The sequence below is a fragment of the Anastrepha obliqua genome, chromosome 1, assembly GCF_027943255.1.
Source record: "Anastrepha obliqua isolate idAnaObli1 chromosome 1, idAnaObli1_1.0, whole genome shotgun sequence".
In the NCBI taxonomy this organism is placed as follows: domain Eukaryota; kingdom Metazoa; phylum Arthropoda; class Insecta; order Diptera; family Tephritidae; genus Anastrepha; species Anastrepha obliqua.
The window spans coordinates 122,795,403-122,818,013 of NC_072892.1; the positions used below are offsets into that span (position 1 = coordinate 122,795,403).

Sequence of the window (22,611 nt, forward strand, 5' to 3'; positions counted from 1 at the left end):
ATCAATTTGAATTATCGTTGTTTTATTTCAATTTAAGATACGACACCTCTAAATTGATCACCCTTTATATCGAAGTTCAAGATACTGTAGTGAAACCTTGGATTGATAGCCAGTATATCTTTCAGCAAGACTCTGCTCCATCACACAAAGCGATGGCGACACAAGATTGGATTGCACTTACTTTCGTTATGAAGTGGATGGAACTTCGAAAGTGTGTGGTAATGTCATGTGCATTGCCGCCTTTTCTGCGTATGATATCGTCGTGAGTCGTTAACTCAAGCGCCAGTAATTGTCGTCGATACGTCTGAGTCGACCTCCTCTAGAACACTGTTTCTGTTGGCTGTCTTCCAAGGATCGTAGTTAATCTCTCCCTCCCTACGTGTCGGGCGACTTCAAACTTTTCTGGGCCGGTAGAACGAGGGATGGAACCTATGCAGATAATACTGGAAGCAGCCGTGCCCACGTAGCAACTGAGAGGAGGAGAGCAACTTCTCCGAGTCTTCGTCGTAACCACGTAGCAAGATTATGGATGAGCTCGTGTGACCTGAGAAGAAAGATCCCATCTTCGCGGCCATTTGTTAAGTAGCGCAATTTGCTGTTCCAACTTTTGGTCCCTTGTTGGTTGTGCACCTGGCTTTGGATAAACACGGTTTAATTCACGTGCTCGGATACTCAGTGGGATTTTTCTCACACAAATTGCATCCTCCGACACTGTCCGGTAAGCAGAGGCTACTCGCAAAACACTCCCGCTATAAACCTCCCTGGCCTCTCGTAGGTGTGTTTCTCGTGCTTGGGACCAAATGGGAGCTGCATATAAGCCTAATCCTGCACGTTGGGCTCCCACAATGTTCGGCAGCAATCGTGCGAGAGCATTTGTAACTACGGCGCCTTTCGCGCTGACTAACCATTCTACTAGCTAGGGTGCCAATGGTGCACTTAGTGAAGTTTCATTAAATTTTGTTTAAAATAAAAGCTAACTAGATTGACTCTCAAATTTTCCTGAAATACCATATGCACCCTGTACCTGCCATGACAGCTAATAAAAAGTGAGCAATGAGAAATAAATTATCGATAGTGTTGGACAACTTTCGATAGTGATGTCAAAATAAAACTATCGATACTGTCGATAGGATCATCACTAATATAAATGCATACACATATATGTACAATAGATATGTACATAAATATATGAAAACGCCTAAGTATGTCCTACATAAGAACTCGGTAGTACATACATACATACACATGCATGTTGATTGAGTGTAAAAGTGTATATTTGATAAATATATTTATCAATTATTGCTATAAATATTTTAAGATACCTACTTACATACATAAATGCATATTTTCCAAATACCCTTTGAAGGTCTTTAACTGATTGGTTTGCGCTTTCTGCCTACTTTAGTACGAAAGTTCAAGTATTTTTAGATATTTGTGTGATAACTTTTCGTCACCGGAAACCGTAAATTTGTGTGTGCGTTTTTTTCATAAAATCTAACTGCCAAGCTTCCTTGTGAATAATTTTATCAAAATTTTAAATTTTTTAATGTGGCGTTATTATTAAATATTAATATTTATAACTAAACACGTTTATGTTTGTAACAAAATATTTGCGGAAATGAGTAAAAAAAAATGTTTAATTAAATGCCTGAGTTTTACGCTCGTCATTCGAAAAAGTTGCTTTAATTTGGTAAACGTTTATATCGGAGGCCATTGCGCCATAGAACCTGATATCACACAAGCAACATAAACAAAAGAACATATCCATAATTATATGCAGAAGGAACAGCGCGTCCACTGCACGAGTCACAAACATTTGTACATTTTTCTGAATACAACAAATGCCTCGTGAGTCGCCACCGGATCTGCCCTAGTGGCATTGCAAAAACAAAATGTAAGCAATAAAAAATGTAAAATATCTATATACATATGTACATACATACACATAAACATATACATATGTATATGTAGCATGCACGACTGTCTCACAGATCCTATACCATTGACACATATGCAGAAAAGATGATACCCCTGTCCTACGAGGGGTGCCTTTTATATGTCGGGATTAGAGAACAAAAACAAATTTTAATTATCGAAAATCACTTTATTGTTTTTCAAAATATTCTCCATGAAGATCTATACACTTTTGCATGCGTTTGAACCAATTGCCGACGCACTTTTGCCATTCTGAATGAGGTACCTCCAAAACATGCATTCTGAATGCCGCAACCGCTTCTTCAGGTGTCGAAAAACGTTGACCTCTCAGTTTGTTTTTTACGTACGGGAATAAAAAGAAGTCATTCGGTGCCAAGTCAGGACTATACGGCGGATGACCCATCGATGTTTTGGGTGCTCAAAAATGCAGTTGTTTGAGCCGATGTGTGAGAGCTCGCATTGTCCTGGTGAAGAGTGATCCGTCTTTGGCGATTGGTTTTCCTAATTTCTTGGAAGACAACTGGCAAACAAATGGTTGTGTACCACTCAGAATTACTGTTATGCTTTGTTCTAGTGGTACGGTTGCGACATGTCCAGTTTTTCCGAAAAAACAGGCGACCATTTGCTTGCAAGTGCTTCGTGCGCGAACAACTTTTGTTGGATTTGGCTCATTTTGAAACACCCACACAGTCGACTGCTGTTTACTTTCGGGCTCATACGCGTAAATCCATGATTCATCACCTGTCACGATGTCATAGACGTGTTTCGAAGCCCCGCGTTCGTATTTTTTGAGCATTTCCTTCGACCAATCGACACGAGCCTTTTTTTGAGCGATTGACAAATTGTGTGGGATCCAACGCGAATAAATTTTTTTGACACTCAAATGTTTATGCAATATTGAATGTATGCTGGTCCCACTAATGCCTAAGATTGTCTCAATCTCACGATAGGTCACATAACGATCTTGCAATATCAGTTCGCGCACAGCATCAATGGTTTTCGGAACAACACCTGATTTTGGACGACCTTCAGGAAATTCGTCTTGGAGTGAACTACGACCACGATTGAATTCACCATACCATCGATAAACACTGGTCCTTGATGGAGCTTCATTGCCAAAAAATGAATTAAGTTCATCCATGTAATGTTGCTGAGTTAATCCACGTCGAAAGTTGTAAAAAATAATCGCACGAAAATGTTCACGATTTATTTCCATTTTTGGACCGAGATGAATCTTTTAAGTTACTGTAAACAACACAAATAGCGCTGGTATTTCAAAACGTTCTGAGTACGTAAAAGCCAAAAAATGTCAAAATTTGCGATACAGCTGTCAGTTGCCAGATTGCAAAACCAGGGTTGCCAAATCCCGAAATATAAAAGGCACCCCTCGTACTACCAGGCACGAAGAGTCACACTCAAGACAAATCGCAGCCTCTTAGCTTCTTGGACAAACATATTACAGTATTATTATATATAAATATTATGACTATATTTGGTATCGTCATAAGTTCTTTTACAAGTTAAATGCGTTTCATATCTTTAACGCATTTAACTTTTACTTACTTTTTTTAAATAAGTTAGTTTTAATGAATCATGTAAATACTAAAAAAAATTGTAATTTTCAGTCGAAATGGTCAGTATTAGGCCATTCAGTTATTGCAGCATGCACGATTTTCATGGATATTGACGGCGCTGCTGGAACCAAAAATTGTTTGAGACTCTCCAAATTTCTGAGGCCTTTGACAGGCCATATTCTCCAATTCTGACCACAAACTGCAGTCCAATGAATTCGGATTTGGACTTCCAGACGGCCAATCTTCTGCGGCTATGAACCGAGGAATATTGTTATTTAGCTACTGCTAGGTCGTTTTTACCGTACGGGCTGGAGCGCTCTCCATTGAAGAGAGTACTGCTCAACTGCTTCACCATGCTTTATAAGATATCCTCTTGTTAGACTTTTGCCCCGGTCTTAACCCCTTTTTTGCACAAATGATGTAACGGCTTTACAAGCCACTCCCCACCAAATCAATACGGATGCTGGATGGCAGCCACACTGAACCCTTGGAACAACATTTTTTGCGTCTTCAGAAGTTTTAGCATGGATTTTGTCGTTTTGCTTATTAAAAACTTCTGCACCTGTGAACATTTCTTCATCTGTGAAAAGAATATTTTCATGGCCGTTGACCGCGTGTCACCGAAGAAGCATCATGCATCTGTCAAGTCTAAAGATGACCAGTTGAGTTGTCAAAATATGATCAGTTGAGTGGCAGAAGGCTTTCATGTGGAGGTCATCTCTAATTAGTGTTGACATGGATCTGGTCGATACATTCATTTTCCTGGACATGATTTTCTGCTTTCTAGGGGAATTTCTGCGAATTCCTTCTTGAAGGGCTTTTATGGCTGCACTGGTTCGAACCACACGAGGACGGAAAGAACGATTGATTGCGCGGTAAACAAACATTCTCGAAATATTAAGTTTTTTCAGCAATACGATTTTCCTTAGCTCCCCACTCCATTGTTAACAAGCGAAATTTGTCACGAAACTGAGTATAATTTATGAGTAGACAATGCATACGCAAAGAATTTATAAAAATTGAAACATGAAAAGTGGTAACATGAAATATTTCTATATGCCTATCAGCCTACAACTTGTAAAAATAAAAACAAAACATATTTTTAACAGTGAGCGGCGTTTTGCTTTCGATTTAACATAAAATAGAAACAAAAAATAACTTAAAAAAAAAAAAATAATTGGCGCGTACTAACTAACCTTCTGACACTTGTGAAATAGAGAGCTGCAGTAGACAAACAGAGAAGCAATGGCGCGGTTAAAGATCAAAATTAAGATTTCCATCTCTCAAAATCATTTCTTTTTTATTTCGTAAAAAAATTATTGAAAAAATTATATATGTATATACAATATATAATTGACGCGTACACCCCTTTTGGGTATTTCGCCGAGCTCCTCCTCCTATTGGTGGCGTGCGTCTTGATGTTGTTCCACAAAATGGAGAGACCTACTGATTCAAGCCGACTCCGAACGACAGATATTTTTTATGAGGAGCTTTTTCAGGGCAGAAATACACTCGGAGGTCTGCCATTGCGACCTGGAGAGGGGCGACCGCTATTAGAAAAAACTTTTTCTTAATTTTTGGTCTTTCACCGAGACTCGAACTTTGCTCCCTCTGAATTCCGTATTGCAGTCACGGACCAACGCATTCAGCTACGGCGGCCGCTCTACATTAACTTCGAAAAAGAGAAATTTTTGATTTTAAATAATCTAACTCAGGGTTATTGTGCACACTATAAAGTGAAGTAAAGGTAAAGGTAAAAGGTGAACTACAGGTAAGACTCACGTTTTATACACTGCATGAGGTTAGGCTGTGTTTTGTGAATCTAGTTGTGTTTTACTGCGTTCCAAAATAAGGGTGAAGAAAAAGAAAATACGATACAATCTTTGATACACCACGAGTAGGCAGCCCAAAAAAATGTTGATATTTATACGCCCAATTATATTATCGAATGCCAAGCAAATTTTGCTACGTGCTTCCAGTGATTTCGTTCTGGCAGACCAATCATCGAATATGTTGATAAATTCTTGTAAATGGTTAAGCCGAATAACCAGATGAGCACCAGGAGCACCATTGTCTAGGAATTGAAGATTATATAGCAAGATTTTTGGCATGCTAATTATACTAATTTAGTTTCATTATCGAGGTGGGTAATTATGACAAAAATGCTGTCTTAGGTGCAGTAATTTTTGTGATCAGCGGACAGATACTCGTCGACCTCATGGTAGCAGATTGGCCGAGGTAGCATCGCACCGAGCAACATAATCAGCAAATTGCTCGAACTCAAGGACAGCTGGAACGCGATAAAGAAATACATCGAGAACGTACTTCGAAAAAAAGATTGACCTCGACAGAGTGCAACAAAGCGAAGCCGCACAGATAGAGACACAAGTGGACACAGATAGAGACGTGGGTGAATATAGTTGGTCCTTTATAGATGCCTTTCTGGGCCCTCCAGAAGTAATGCAGGAAGTACTCCCGGAAAGGGTGTCTCCCCAGAAGGAGAGGAGGGATTGTTTTAGTAGCCACACCATGGTAGACGCAGTAGACGACGCTCGCTGTAAGTGCGAAAGCATTTTGAACCCTACCTCACCCACCACATTCATTAAAGGAGGTGGTAAGGACCAACAACAATGTTCTGTACGTTTGATTGTCAAAGCAAAGCATTGGGAAACTAGAAAACAAATACTGAACTCGCCTTGTTTCATTCTGAGCTGACAGTCATATGTACACGGCGAAAGAAAAAAAAACAAATCAGGTTATTAACGAACACCACCTTTAATAGATTCGCTTTGCAATATTTACATTCGAATTTGTAATTTGAAATTTTTTAATGAATTTAAATTCAAAAAGCGTAAATAAATTTATGTGAAAGTGCGCAGTTTGTTTTAAAAAAGGCAAGGGCGGAAAAAGACAATTTTTTAAGCTTCATTTGTTGTGACCACTTTTCACGTGTAGAGATAGTATGCTCAGATACAAAAAACATATTAATGACAAAAGCCATTCTATCGCCGATAATTCTGTCTCTAACTGCATGCCTCCCGTTTAATATATGGTATTTCGTCCTCTTGCCAAATATTGCCGACGACCAAGGTTTTTATTTTGCACAAAACACCAAAGGCACACATAAATTTAATCAGTGTGCCTAATAACTGCATACATAAGTGGATATTTAAAAATTTATTATGAACATTTTAAAATAATTTCAACACGACAAATAAATTTCTTCTTTTTTTCTATCATATTTTGCCTTCACAAATAAATCGTTTTTTTATTTGCTACTTTGACGTGACATTCTAATGATGTTGTTGCCCTAGTGACACCACCTTTAATGAATTCGCCTTGCAAAAAGATGTCAATTGATTCCCATGACTTGCTATCTATGTATATGAAATTACCATATTTGAGTAAATATCTTCCTTTACATACAATTTTATGAAAGCGATTTTCGGCTACATCGAAGACTTCTTGAAGATTATTCCTTATTGCTTCACTTTTGATGAACTCTCACCGTATGACCAAATGGGATGCTGCTTATTGTTTAATAGCTTTGCCGTGTGACATATGCGTACATTCGGGATGCTTCATTTGTCGGGGTAAATCCTGATGTTGGATTTTCCTTTAGCCTGAGTTTCCTCCTTAAAAGACATGGGCCTCTTAATGCGTTTTTGCACGATAGGCGGCTGTCTGTAAGTGAGGAATGTGCTTGTAGGTCGCCAAGTGAGGACTGGGTGCATGCCCTCTGCAAATGGTGTTGTCTCCTCCCGTCGGAATGTCGAACTGTTAGGTCAGTATGCGCGTGCAATTTTTATTCGGCGAAGAAAATTTTAGGCGTTCAGTTGATTAGTTTTAGTTTGTATGTGCTGTTGTGGCATTCGGGATATGGCCACCAGCCCAGAGCTGTATGGAAGCTGAACTGGTAGTAGTCTTGGCTACGAAGTCTGATAGGAGACTTAAATCTGGTACCTCGGGGAACAGGAGCCCTCGGAGCTTGCTCCGACCTGGTCTTGAGGTAGGCCCTTCGAGGAGTATCGTGGTGGTTGTGGTTTAACACTCAAATTCGGGTAGAGCCTTTTTGGGTCGATGTGAAGTTGCATTCCAACCGTGTGCCAAACCCATAGTACGGCAGAGGTTTAGACAGGCCCCGAACCCCACCAAGGTGGTTAGTATGTCCATTCCGCCCTGCCAATTGGTACCTTGAAATGCTTTGCATTGATTTGATCCGTTGTGCACCCTGGTGTCGGACGTATTCACGTTAAAAACATCGGACGCTGTTTAATAGCTTTGTCGTACATTTTCCTCATTTCAACAATAAAGAGGTGAAAACGGAGCAATCCTGCTCCACTCACACCTTCTTCCAAGTATTTTATTATGAAAATTCTATTCTACACCCCCACACACGTTCGATTACGGCCAGCGCTAATACCAACAAAAATACCATATTATTTTATTTGTTGCTAGTTGCAACATGAAGGGTATATAAACTCGGAACTTGAAAAATGTAAGTGTACCATATTTGCTCAGAGCTAAAAGATATTGGTTTTTACATATGTATGCATGTACACACACACACACATGCATTTATTTTTTAATGATGCATTTCATTGATGAATCACAATTTCCTACACATATGTGAATTTACATACATCAACACAAACTCAAAATGCAAGTTTTATGAATGAACAAGTAAAGAGGCTTCTAAGTTCGATTAAAAACGAATTTTATATACCAAGCGCAGGTTTTTAGCGAATTGTCGCAGTTATAGTCAAATGTAGATCAGCATCAAATATTATTTGGGGTAATTCTCCCAATCATTGTAGTATTTTTATTAAAAAATGAACTCTACTCGTTTTATACAAGCAATTTCGCTACGCTACAGGACGTAGCTGAATGGATTGGCGCGTGACTATCATTCGGAGAGCGTAGGTTCGAATCTCCGTGAAACACTTAAATAGAGAAAAAAAAGCTACACGCTACGTACACATAACAGAAGTGAAACTTTCAAGGCAGGCAAAGAAAGAGGGAGAGACCCGAGAGGGAATGAGAGAGAGAGAGAGAAAGAATATATATCGAAATAAATTCACAACATTTGCAGAGAATACAAATAGACAAAATTTACAAAAAACGAAGAAGGGCCGACCGGTGTAGGTAAACGCCGGACACAAACCGTGGCAACAACGCGCACTACTCCGAGTGTTTATCACCCGCATAAACGCAGCGATTCCAGGACCGCAGCAACGGCACAAATTACCATAAAGCAATACCAATAAATCCGACGCCGGAATGGATAGCACTTTATAGTACGCACAAGCACTAGCCGGGAAACGGAAATAAGCGCCAAAAAGTAGGCACAAAAAAAAAACGCAAACAAAATTAGGACCAAAAAACGCCTCAAACAGTAGGCACCAAGGAAATATAACGCCAAAAAGTAGGCACCAAAAATATATTTCCTACAAGTTTGCACCAACAAACAAGCGCCAACAAGTAGGCAGTGTTATTTCTCACTAGCCATTAGCAACCTCAAGAAAGAACTCAGGAAAAAAAGACTAAAGGGTATCTCTCCTTTTCCTCTACGTTATATCTTTTTTCTCTTTCGCGGAACGAAAATGCCCAAAACGTTGCATGGCCTTGAAATTTTACTCTCCATTCACGCTCGTCCATCGACGCCTAAGAAGTTTCACTTCAAAAGTTTTTTCTTGTAGCGGTTGAGCCTCGGCAGACAATGGCAAACCTCCGAGTGTATTCTGCCATGAAAAAGGTCCTCATAAAAAAAATTTGCCGTTCGGAGTCGGCTTAAGACTGTAGGTCCCTCCATTTGTGGAACAATATGAAGACGCACTCCACTTAGACTACCATAAATTTCTTCGAATAGAACCATTATTGTGTTTCAAGTTGATGCGCAACTAATCCTTGAGTTTCTTTTCCAAGCTCTCGACGACATCCTTGTAATGCCAGCCGGCTTCATGTGACATACGTCCAACAACTTAGCAGTGTTTGCGATCATATAATGTGAAGATGGGCATGGCAATTGGTATGCAGAAACGAGGACGCTTGTCGTATGGTTGTGGAATACCACTAAATGCAGCAACATAGGTAAAAAAAGCGTGACGGGGCACCGTAATGATGTTGACCACGAGCATTTACGTTACAGGTTTCATAGGTCACTTGCAGCCAGACTTAACCTTCCTTTAACATTAAATCCCATCTCCAGACGCTGTCTTGGATCTCACGAAATGAATCTTACTCAAAACAAAAAAAGAAAAACAACACAACAAGGCATCACACGAGAACAGTGGTAGTAAAACGACGTAAAGGCGTAAAATGTAAAGATTATTTCAATAGAAATACTCAACCACTTAAACAATAACAACAACAACGCACGTAGATCAAGTACTTTATTTTGCTTCTGTAGAAGTGACCTAAGAAATTTAACTCTTCAAAATGAACAACAGCAACTTTACCACCTTCCAGTAGGTATTTGGCAACAAAGAAAGCCAAATGGTCAACCAGATGGCCACGAGAATCAATAAAAACGGTTCTAGTAGATAAACCAGCCATGTTAAAGAACCGCGTGGAAGTTGTTAGCGACTCTTATTGATTTTAACACCAAATAGCAAAAAGTAGGCAGTGCTACTCTGGTGTCTCTAAAGTTCTTACTTTAAGCCATTTTTTGTAAAATTGCTGTTAATGGACGATGACCCTGGTTAGTTAATTGTAAACTGAAACATAACCTGTGTCCTTATTATTTGAGCATTAAGTTTCCCTGAGATATTTGAATTATTACTCGATTTATTTCTAACACAGGCGGCCGGATGGATGAACTTTTACATACATATAAACATGTGAATACAGTATACTTGGCGTTTACACCCTTTTTGTGTGTTTGGCCGAGATCCTTCTCTTATTTGTGGAGTAAGTCTTGATGTTTTCCACAACTGGAGAGTCCTCCAGCTTTATGTCGCTTCTAAACGGCAGTTGCCCTTTCATGCGTAACATTTTCAGGGCAGAAATACACTTGGAGGTTTGCCATTGCCTGTCAAGAACTCTGCTTTAAAAATAAAAAAAAAGTCCACTGCATAATTGACAAAAATTAATACTTTTTAAAATCCTTACAAAATAGTTGATTAAAGGTTAACTTGCAGGGAACCAACTGTTCTGAGCACAAAGTTGCAAAACCTGAACGCACCAGTGCGCACTGGTATAAGAAGTAATTGGAAACCCCGCCACATGGATTTGTTTGCACTTGTTTGCCAGTCAATTAAAAACACATTTAAATATAATATTTCTAGCTATGATATGCCACAGAATAAATTAAAAGACTAGGATGTTAGAGAGGAAGCGGAACTGCATTTTCTTGTTACTTTGATAATAAATAGGTAATACATAGTTTTGCGTAATTTATAAATATGTCATTTTGCTGAACTAATTAGAAAAAACGCAATTGTGTTTTATAAATATTTGGGTTTTCATAACATTTTGCTATTATTTTTATCAGTTGAATTCGCTCACAAGTTTATTGTGCTATGCACTGAGTATTTATCCATAAATTAGTGCGTGTAAAATTGGAGTAAAAATTCTTTATTTATCGTAGGCACAGCATTTTCTAAATTTTGAAATGCCTTACTACAGGTTATACTTAGTAGATATTAAATTTAAATTTTCTCCTTCTGTTCTTGGGATTGTAATATGTTGTATGCATGATTTTGGTTGTAGTTTTCTACATTTTGTCCTCTGTTTTCTAGTTTCGAGGGGAAAATTTGCACCGAAGCTTACACCTCTGTCTTCACTGACGGTTCCAAGATGGAATCGGGAGTCGGAGCAGGGGTTTTCTCTCAATCAGCCAATTTATCTTATTCTTATTCTTTTATTATAGGTTTTCACCTGTTTTTCTTCACACAATTACATAGTTATAAATTACAAAGTATTATTAAAATTCAAAATGTCGAAATGTTATTGTCCTTCCGCTGATGTCGAAATCCAGCTTTCGCGACATCTCTTTGGTGATCTTCCAGGTCCGTGCTTTCCATATGGTATATAGTCCCTCGCTATTCGGATTATTCTGTCGCCACTAGCTCTAGAAACGTGATCTTTCCAAGCTCGTCTTCTTGTTCTTATAAACTTCACTACGTCATTAACGCTAGTTTCGTCACGAATGACCTCGTTTCTAATGCAGTCAATACGTGGTTTTCCTACGATGGATCGTAGAACTTGCATTTCAGCTGTACGCAGTAGCTGTTTTGTGTTTGCGTTTTCAGCTCGTGCTTCGGCTCCATAGGTCAGGATTGGTCTTATTACAGTCTTGTATATATATTGTCATATATTTGTTCCACCATACAACATCCCTTATGAAACCTGCAATTCGTGCGCCCCTTCCTTAATAATATCGCGGTTACTGGATATTTCTATCCCCAATTTATCTGTCTTCTTTTAACTGCCGAACACTGCTAGTGTTCTTCAAGCAGAAGTCTTTTCGATCCTGCAGGCATGCAAAATGCTTAGGGAACGCGGGAGCGAGGGAGATATTAAAATTTTCTCCAATAGTCAAGCCACAATTAAGGCTCTGACGACGCCATGGTGCAGAACGAAATTAGTAAACTGATTTCTCTAATCTGGGTATCAGGACATAGGAACGTAGAGGAAAATGAAATTGCTGATGAGCTTGCCAGCAAAGGGACTCAGAGACCACCTAGCCGGTCATCGGCATCCCCGTGACAGTTGGAAGGGGAACTGCACAAATTATTTCTCAGGAAAGCGCAGAAAAGATGGGGCTCCATTTCTTCATGTGCTATTTCGAAAACCCTTTGGCCTCAGTACAACGTACGGAGGACTCAGAAAGTCCTTTGGACTTATCACCATTCAATATTCAAACTCGTAGCTATGTTTACCGGTCACTGAACGACCGGCACACACGCGGTGGGTGGCTGTGGGGACTTTTCGGAGAAGTAGACTGTTGAGCACTTTCTTTGTAAATGTCCGGGTTTCGCAGCTAGACGATTGAGATCACTGGGTACTCTTTTCTTCGACAGCCTGGGGCAGTGCGTAAACCTAAATCCAATCAATCCCCTCCATTATATAAACAGCTCTGGCTGGCTGTAGATTTCTGCCTGTTTGAGGTTTCACAATGGTATCAAAACGGCGCTTTAGTGCTACTTGAGGAGTGCCCAAAAGAGTATGATAGGATGGGTATATGCTATTTATTTATGATTTTGTTGAGATTTTTGGAATTTTTGATTTACTATTATTATTTCTTTAACAAAGCGCGCCAGTCATTTGTTTCGCGTGTTAACCAGCGCCAGTTGGAAACACCAAGTGAAGCCAAGTCCTTCTCCACCTGATCTTTCAAACGCAGAACAGGCCTTCCTCTTCCTTTGCTAACACCAGGTGGTACCGCATCGAATACCTTCAAAGCCGTAGGGTTTATATTCATTCCAAAGACTTGACCTAGCCAGTAAAGCCGCTGGATCTTTATTTGCTGCGCTATGTCTATGTTGTGGGGGCCCTATGCTCCCGAGCGGAGTGAACAAGGATATAAAAAAAACAAACCATGTGTACATTCTGTCAAAAAAATATCGGGAATTGTTCATTTAAAAAGCGCGTTGCACATACTTGAATGTCTAAATTTGTCTCGCTGGAATGTTGTTACAACTGTACTCTATAGTGTCGCAGAGTTTGAGTTAGAGTTTCATTTGTCAATTAGCTTGTTTTTGGTATTTAATTATATCAGTCAACCGTATGTGTACTCTGCAATTTTCACTCGGGATAAAAATGTCGAACAAAGAATTTGTCTTCAATTTTGGGTTTAGAAAGAGATCTTGTACGCCGAGTCCTTGAAAATGTTGCAGAAAACCTATGGCGTTATTAAAAATACTCGTCTATGAGTGGTATAAGACTTTTGCAGAGGCCCCGACCCGAGAAGGTGGCAGAAGATATGTTTGAGCAAGTGAATTCGAACCCAACCATAACGAAACTCCAGCGCATAATAACCGGTGATGAGACGTTGGTATATGAGTCTGTCATCAGGCGGCTGTATGGCGCTATCCACATGAGCCGAAACCCAAAACACCACGTCAAAGTCGGTCAAAAGTGAAAGCCATGCTACTCGTTTTCTTTGATTATCATGATGCTGTGCACTCGGAATCTCGGAATTCGTTCCAGATGGTTCTACGGTAAATATAGAATATTATTTGGAAGTTATGCGACGTTTGAGAGAGGACGTGCGTCGGAAACGGCCCAATTTGTGGAAAGAAAATTCATGGATCTTGCACCATAATAACGCACCGTTTCACAAGGCTCATATTGTGAACACTGTTTTGACCAAAAACTCGACAAATATCATCGAACAACCACCGTATTCATCAAAAAATTCCCTAAACTGCCACTCCGCGGACGCCGCTTTGAGTCGATAGATGCCATTAAGGAGAATTCGCTGAAGGAGCTGAAGAAGATCTCTTCAAACGCGTTTAAAAGGTGCTTTGATGACTGGACTAATCGTTGGCTTATGTTTATTGCCTCGAATGGAATATATTTTGAAGGCAACAAAATAAATTTTGACGATTAAAGAATTATTTTGCGTTTTATTAAACAATTGCTGGTAATGTTTTGACAGAACGTATTTCAATTTTAAATCCGATACCTCTAAATTGATCACCCTTTATTTCTCACTGAAATTGAAAAAGGCGTGGTAGTAATTTCCAGTGGAACATAATTTTGAAATTCGCTTTGTCTTTCTCCAAAAAGTTAATTCATTGCTTGGTCAAATATCTAGCAAAAGATGCATGCGAAAATTACTTTCTCGCCATAAAATCAGGAAGAAGACTTTTCATTTCATTAATCAAATAAATTCTCGAATTTCTTCTTATAAGATGTGGCATGTGATGCCAAGAATGTGATGAATACGATTTCTTTTGGCGTTGATTGCATGGCAAGGCTTCACATGTGGCACTCAACAATCAACTGATACGCGCAGGCGTAGAACCTTCGTACGGCGAGAAATTCGGCAAAATGATGTTTTATCGTTTGAACTGTTGAGGTTGTGTGCAACACATGTCTACCAAAAAACATAAATAGTCTCCTTTCTGCGCAACGGAATCCTTCAATATGCCAACAATGCAGCTCATTTCTCAGATCAATACTTGGCATTCACTTGCAGTTGTTGTTGTGGCTTGACGCGTTCATTCATCTCATGAGGAATGTCTCAAGCTCTCAAACAGTGCAACAGTTCAGCTAGTTTGATCCTTCATTTTGTTGCTGCCTTTTGGAGTTTTGATTATTTTTAGCATTAATTGCCGAGGCGGTGGCTCTTTTTTCCAAGGAAAGACCCCATCTGCGTGACGCCACCACGTCACATGTGTGCATAATTAGTGGCCTTAGCATGTTGCCAGTGCTCCAGCATTTGCGGCACTCGCGCGCGGGGCAACTTTACGTGATATGTAAATGTGGCATAATGTCCGCCACTGCGATGTGTAGGTATGTAATCATGTGCTATTCGTATATAAATACACATACAAATGTATGTAGGTGGCTAGCAAGAAATTGTCGCAGCATCCTGCTGCATTTTTACGCTTTTTCAGTGTCATTGCGTATTTCAATTAGTTTTTTTTCTATGCACATTTTTATTCACTCTTTATTGGACGGAAATTCCTCTTTGAACCGTAGTGTGCATGAATTGCTAAAAGCTCTCCCCTTCATAGTTGAGCAGTTTTCGTGCACATTCGCGTCATCGAATTGAGCTACTGTAATTTAAATTATTTGGAAATGGAGCTCTTATCACTGGTGACCAAGTGAAGTCCCATGTTTTACGGTTTTCACACAACGCAATTTCTGAGAACATAGTAAATTTCATTGTTATTTTATACCCTGTTTTAATGTTTCTTTGCCCTCTTACTTCATCTGTTCCGTAGTATTAGACATTTGCAGTCAATCAAATATTTTATTACAATTGCTATGGCTACTAGGAGTTCTTGGAACTTCATGTAGCGAATGAAACCTTCTGCCCTACGATATATTATAAAGGGTGTTTTTTAGAGGTTAGGTTTTCAAGTTGGCACTACTTTTTTCGTAGATGGTCTTTTTGACAGCTGTCACTTGATTTATGCTCAGTTTGGTTTGCCATTTCATAATGAATAGACTTACACCTGAACAACGTTTGCAAATCGTGCAAATTTATTACGAAAATAATGGTTCGGTTCGCGCGGTTCGAAAATAATGGTTTTTGTTCAGCGATGAAGCTCACTTTTGGTTGAATGGGTATGAGCGCATTATCTCGCGCCGTGGACCTGTGGCGTGGCCTCCAAAATCGTGTGATATAACACCGCTGGACTATTTCTTGTGGGGCTATGTAAAGTCGCTTGTCTACGCAGATAAGCCCGAGACGATTGACGTCTTGGAAGAGAATATTCGGCGCGTTATTGCTGACATACGGCCCCAATTGCTGCAAAAAGTGGTCGAAAATTGGGCGTCTCGGATGGAATTTATTCGAGCCAGCCGCGGCGGCCACTTGCCCGAAATCATTTTTAAAACATAATGGCAAACCCTTATCTTTATAATAAAGCTAAATTATTGGCCATAACATTAAATTATATACGTTTTATTTCATCTTGAAAACCTAACCTCTAAAAAAACACCCTTTATGTAAATATTTTTCGAGTGAATAAATTTATTAATTTTAAAATACTATTTGAGACTTATAAACGTATACAACACAGTAAGGGCCAATATTTTTGTCTGTTCGATAATTACAGGACCAGAAAATATTGGGTATGGGAATAGGTTTGCGCACGCGTAAAAGAGGTGCCGCTGCTGATACTAAAGGGTTTTCTAATAAGAGGTGTTATTTTGATATCCAAAGAAAAATGCTATTTTTTTAATATAAATGATCGGATGTTTATTTCTTTATAAAGAGGAAGGTATGCCGTTAACAGTGGAAAATATCATTAGGCAAATGACCACCATGACCACGCTTACAGGACAATATTCTTTTCATGAAATTTTCCATAATCGAATTGCAAAGTACCTGCCCTATGTCCTCGATAGCCTCACGAATTCCATCTTTGAGGTCTTCAATCGACCTTGGGCTGTTGGTGTAGACCTTCTCTTTCACGTTGCCCCAAAGAAAAAAGTTACAAGGTGTTAAATCACAAGATCTCAGTGGCCAATTGTGATCACCTCTTCGAGAGATAACACGGTCTGGAAACTTTTCCCGTAAATGGTTTCGCTGCTTGTGTGGCACGTAGCGCCGTCTTGTTGAAAATAAACGTTGTCCAGATCAATACCGTCCAATTCCGGCCATAAAAAATCGTTACTCATCTCTCGATAGCGGTAACTATTCACCTGTTATTGGAAAACCCTTTATTTTATTCGTTCTTTGGGACGACTTTACAGGAAACCATGCAAATATAGGACCGCTATGAGAATTTTCGAACCGGGCTAAAAAGTTATTGGTCTCTTTCCAACAAAAGTTTTTCTTGAATAAAAAAAAAACCAATTCATGTCATATATTTTTAAACAATTTAAACTTTTGTATTCATTATTATTTGCTTCTTAAAGAAAAACGAAAACAATTCATGTCACATATTTTTCATTATATTATATGTTGATTCCAAACATTTTTAACAAAACTCATATTGGATTCCTTAAATGGGGTACGGACAGAAATTATTATTATTATTTATAGGGAATATGTACAAAATAACCCTAACTTAATTATCACACTCGCTACTAGGGCCTTCAGAAATTATTTCACGTAGTTATTTGCAACAATGTAAATAAAATATTAAATAGCATTTTTCACAAATGCATGTTCAAAAATTGTCAATATCACCTCATCACATCAACTCAACCTTACATGGCCTCATTTCGCATCACATCATATTTAAGTTTCCCGCCTTTTCAAGCACAGAGCGATCGCGATCTCTGACATATCACTGAGAGTGGCGATCGCTATCGTGTGAGAGCACAAAGTACGTACTCTCGTATGTAAGAGCATAAGCAAGCAAAGAACGGTGCGCAACGTGAGCGCTTCTTCAGCAAAAAGCAATCAAACAACAAGTGCGATCAACGCGTTGGGCAGTAATTGTCTGAGCTGATTGGGGAAATATAATAAGAATGTATCTAAGTGTGTGCTATCTGCTGTGTGCTTCAGGTCTCGTGCAGCCAAAACCTATCGCTGTCAAGCGGCTCCATCTGTGCATTTGCCAAACCGGCCGGGCGTTATTCATACCGTGCAGCTCGATCGTGCAATGGACGCGCGTGGCTGCTCATTCAGTAATTCGCTAGATTTTGTGTCTTTTTGGGTAGAATACTAAAATTTGCTTGCCTATTTATGTATGCACATATGTACATGTATGTGAGCTGGTAGCGGGGATATTTTTGTAACAGCAGTAAAAGTTGCAAGCGGAATGGCAGGCGCGCGAAAAATTCTACACACAAGCAAGACTATCGCGCACAAACATGTGCATATGCATGTGTGTATGTATTTATGTAAGTCAAAACTGGAACAAATTTGCGCTGTTTCATTTACTCGTAAATACTTATGTACTTATGTGTATTTGTATTGATTGTGTGCTTATGTAACATATAATAATATTTTGTAAAAACGGCGCACAGCGATAAAGTGTGAATTAAAAAACGAAAACATTTCTTACAAGCGACTAATCAACAAATACTTAAACACTAAAATGAGTTAAAGTATGAAGAATACTTCCAAGGCGAGTTTTAAGAATGGATAACACAACTGAAAGAAAAAAAAACAAAGCAAAAAAAAAATAAAATTCATAATAAAAAAAAAAATACAAAAAAAAAACACCATTAACAATCACAACAACACGAATTTCCGAACTATGAGTTCTGTTATCAATATCCGCTCAGCTCCACAGTGGGTACCCAACAGCCGCTCACAAGCAAACGAAAACTGCTGCTATATACGAGGTGGAGCTTATAAGCGTGAATGCCGGTGTGTAAGTGTGAATCGGCATGGTAGTGGGTGTTTGGGTGGACGAGGCAGTCATATGCATAATGGACAGCCAGCCGATTGTCTTCGGCACTAGAATAACACAAGAAGCGGAAGCGCAGCCACATACATATCCAACAAATGTGCTGTATCCGAACGTATGCATGTATGTGCGTATGCGTATCCATCAGCGATTGCTCCAAATGTTTTAGTGTATATGTAGATCGTTGCTGGATTTTGACTACTGATCGTTCTGTAGTCGACGCTGACTGTGGAAGTCACTCCATGCTGCCCTTGTAGTAGTAGTTGTTGTTTTTTTTGTTGTGATTTGCTTTACGTTATTGATCGTGCGCGCCGCTACACCAAGTACCCACTAACTGCGATCGTTTGGTCCGTCGATGCGATCAGTTGCGTGTTGGCATTCCTGTCCAACGGGTGTGCTTTCCTTTTACGCTCGCGTGCGCGAACCGCTGTAAGCAAAGTCCTTGCGCCAAGCAGGACGATTTGAATTGTTTTTTGGTTGTGAAATTAATTTTATACGCTGGCCTCTATGATATACATACATTCATACAAATATGTTGGTTTACTGTTAAACACTAATACACTTAAGGATTCTTCCGTGATAAGAAGTGTAAAAAGTTATAAGATTACGAAAGCTGTTGGATATCAAACAAACAAAACCAGCGCATGAAGTGAAAAGTAAAGTGTGTGCCAAGCAAAAACAAAAAAGAAAACAAAAAACGAAACTTTTATGTGGAATATTTAAGCAACGTTTTCAATTTCATTTGCTGTTTAATCAACATAAAGACAGCCGATCAAAGACGTTTGTGGATCCCAGTTAATTAAGCGACAATCACCAAAATGGATTTATCGAGGCGGTTGCGGTAAGAATAATGAAGACTTTAAAAAATTAAGAGATTTCAACAAATACAAAAACTAAATGCTAACGGTATTGCTTGGCTACCATGCATGCCACTCATGCCACAACAGCAGGATACTGATAATAATGCGCAAAAAAAAACTCAAAATCAATTTCATCTAGATTGTGTTTAAATGATTTGCTTTTGGCTTCGTGTGTCTGAATTGCCTGTTGTGCGATTGATTGAATCTCTTTGTGCGCTGTGCAAATTAATATGTCAATAAAGGATTTTAAATTAATTTCAAAATGTTTGTGAACGCACTTTCACATTTGCCACCCGCACGGTTGTCGCCGAGAGGTGGTGACTGCAACGGATCGTCTAGCTGTGTTGGCAGCTATTGTGGTTGCAAGGATATGTGCACAACATACAACCACACGCACGTATACACACATACACATGCATGCATGCATGCTTAAATAATGCTTAAATACTTGTGCAATGGCCGAGTTTATTTGCTGATTTCAGAATTTGAATAAAGTTTGAGTTTGTGTTTGCCTGTGCGTATGTGTGTGTATATGAGTATTTTGTATGTGTGTTAATATATGCCCGACATTGGAATATTAAAACATTCACATTGCAGCTACTCATGTCAATGCTGCTATTAGTCGTCGTCCTTGTTTTTGTCCTTAGTGCCGCTCTTGGTGTCAGTGCTGAATGTGGCACTTGTGTCTATAATCCTTGTGGCATAATTGTGCTTGCGCATTCCAAAACATGTCAAACCAAAAGCAAGAAAAGCAGAGTAGTATAACACCAACAACAAATCTAGCTCCATTTTCGGGAGTAGCAACAATAATAACATCAAAATGACAAAAAAAAGTAAATAAAGGGTCTCACACAAATGACGTCTAGATGTTAGGTTAGGTTAGGTTGAAACGGTTGTCCTGTGTGACATACTTAGGCTCGTAGCCCATTGTGATGCCGCGTGGGGAACTTGTCTGTGTCCCTACTAAAACAAGTGTGCAATTTTCAAAAGTTTTAGAAGATTCCTGATATTCGCAGAACTGAGATCAGCCAACTCATTAAAAAATTGTCTGCCAAAAATAGTAAATCTATGTCTGGATAAAGCAGCACAATGGCACAGAAGGTGTGAAATGCTACTGAAGTCGTCCAATGCTTTAAAAAATCGTCAACTTAAACTACATAGTAAATGTACGTCTGCATAGAGCAAGACAATGGCACAGGAGGTGTGAGATCGTCTCTTCCTCACCTAAAAGGCTTCTGCAGAAGTCATGTCTTTGCCTACCCATCCTGTGGGCGAGCCTACCTATTAAGCAGTGCCCTGTTATAACGTAAGACAATGTGCTAAGACTCTGCTTATTTTGGCTTAACAGAGATTGTGTGCGTTTAGCATTGAGAGTCGACCGCAATTGTCGGTCGGTTCCATTACACTATCTTTCATTCGCTGCTCTTACAATTTTCTCGGAAATAAGTAGCTTACAAGTCTGCCAAGGTATGCCTATGCCATTGTCTGTGCAGAAATTAATAAATTTAGTGCCGAGTCTCGTTAATTGATCGGCTCTGCATTTACCCTCAATGTCACAATGGTCTGGAACCCATGGTTTAAATTACTCAGAAAACTTGATAAGAGCTGTGCAACGTTTCATGGCTAACTTAGAGGTTGTCAAATGCTTTGTGAGAGATTTTTGTGTCAGTAGTGAATAATTCGTAGACGGTACCTGTTTTATGTTTCATCTTTGGCATTTGTCAAGAAGACAGCTGAACAATTTTACATGATAGAAAAACGCTTATTGAAACTTATTATGAAAATGGTCGTGGTCAATCTTTAAGAACAACATGTCGCAAAATTCGTTGTTTTTGTGGTGGAAATAATCGTCCGAATGAGTCGGCAATTCAAAGATAGGTGACAAAATTTCAAGAGGCTGGGTTTGTCGAGGATTGAAAAAGGACTCTGAGACCAAAAATCAAAAACTGGACGTTCTGTTACTGCAGTAGCGCAAAGTGTTTCTGAATAACTTTCAACATCGATATCTCGACATCATCGATTCTCAACAACTAGGCATTCATGAAGCGTCTGCTTGGCGGATTTTATCCGTAGACGTGCAGCTCATGATGGACATTTTAATGATGCCATTTTTCACGTATAATTGTTAAGAGCCGTATTTTGAATAAAAAGAGTGAAACCTGAAAGAATCTAAACGTTTACATACTTTTTTAAAACAACATCTTGGTGCCTCTTTTGAAAGACCCTATACAATTTGAATTTGTAGACTTCGACCGTTTGTGTTGATGCCAATAATGAATTCAAATACGATTACACTCTTACTTGTTCGCCTCACTCCCCACATTTGTCCATCATTGATGTCCCTTTAGTTTTAAGAAGATAAACACGTAATTATTCTTGTCCTTTGCGGACTTAAATCATACTTGAGTTTCTCTGTGTTATGTTATGGCTCACAGTTACGAGGGCTCTCATTTAACTAGGGTTCTAATGATTTGAGAAGATCTTTTGAGAAGTGTTGAATAAATGTACTGTAATCCATTAGTAGTAAAGATTGTGATGTGATTGCACGGTTCAGACTGTGCTTGTTCTCCACTTTCTGGTGTGTGGCTGCACATGAAAAGAATTACAAGGCTTACATACAACATTTTTCTCAACAATTGGACGTTTCTTAATTGAAAAGAAGACCAAATTCATCTTCTTGGAAGTAGGTACTTGGTCTTGGAATTACTAGTTGAAATCATAATAACTTTGGATTTTGAGTGAACTGCAAAGTTTCAATGACAAAAACTCGTTAAAGAGCTTAGAATGCTCGCCTGTAGGAAGAGTGTGACAATCCAACAAAAACATTTTGATGTAATAGGTATGCAGAAATTACCGTGAGTTCTTTTCGTATTAAAATTACTCCATTAAAAGAAAATATTTGAAGTTGGTTTTGTTTAATATTTATTAAAACAATTAATTCCTTGAAAGAAAGTGAGGAGAAAAAACAACACATCTTTAGGTGTTGGATAGAAAAGGGAAAATTCAAGAGAAAAGCTTTATCGCATTGTGAATTCTACAAGGTGGCACAAAATTAATCACCCTAGCGGAAGATTTCTAATGTTTGCAAACGGCGACGCTCAAAATCATTTTTAATTTCGTTAAAAAGTTATTAAGGAAAAAAAATTATGATTATTTTGCGCCTCCTTGTATGTGAACAAATCATTCCTGCACAATATAATACAAATTAAAAACTTTTCTTCTTTTTGGTTGGCGCGATAACCGCTTAAGGGATTT

At 38.9% G+C, this 22,611-nt stretch overlaps 1 protein-coding gene and 1 pseudogene across 4 annotated transcripts in view; one reads left to right on the forward strand and one right to left on the reverse strand.

Annotated features, from left to right (window-relative positions):
• Nucleotides 1–9,355: 9,355 nt before the first annotated feature.
• Nucleotides 9,356–10,064, reverse strand: LOC129237053 (60S ribosomal protein L13a-like; annotated as a pseudogene).
• Nucleotides 10,065–18,875: 8,811 nt separating this feature from the next.
• LOC129235944 (papilin) overlaps nt 18,876–22,611 on the forward strand; it is a 98,878-nt gene continuing 95,142 nt past the window's right edge. For all 4 annotated transcript variants that reach the window (XM_054870036.1, XM_054870038.1, XM_054870037.1 and 1 more), the window contains exon 1: nt 18,876–19,337. In XM_054870036.1, the coding sequence (XP_054726011.1) occupies nt 19,315–19,337 (23 nt within the window). In that variant the 5' untranslated portion in view covers nt 18,876–19,314. The remainder of the gene's footprint in view (nt 19,338–22,611) is intronic.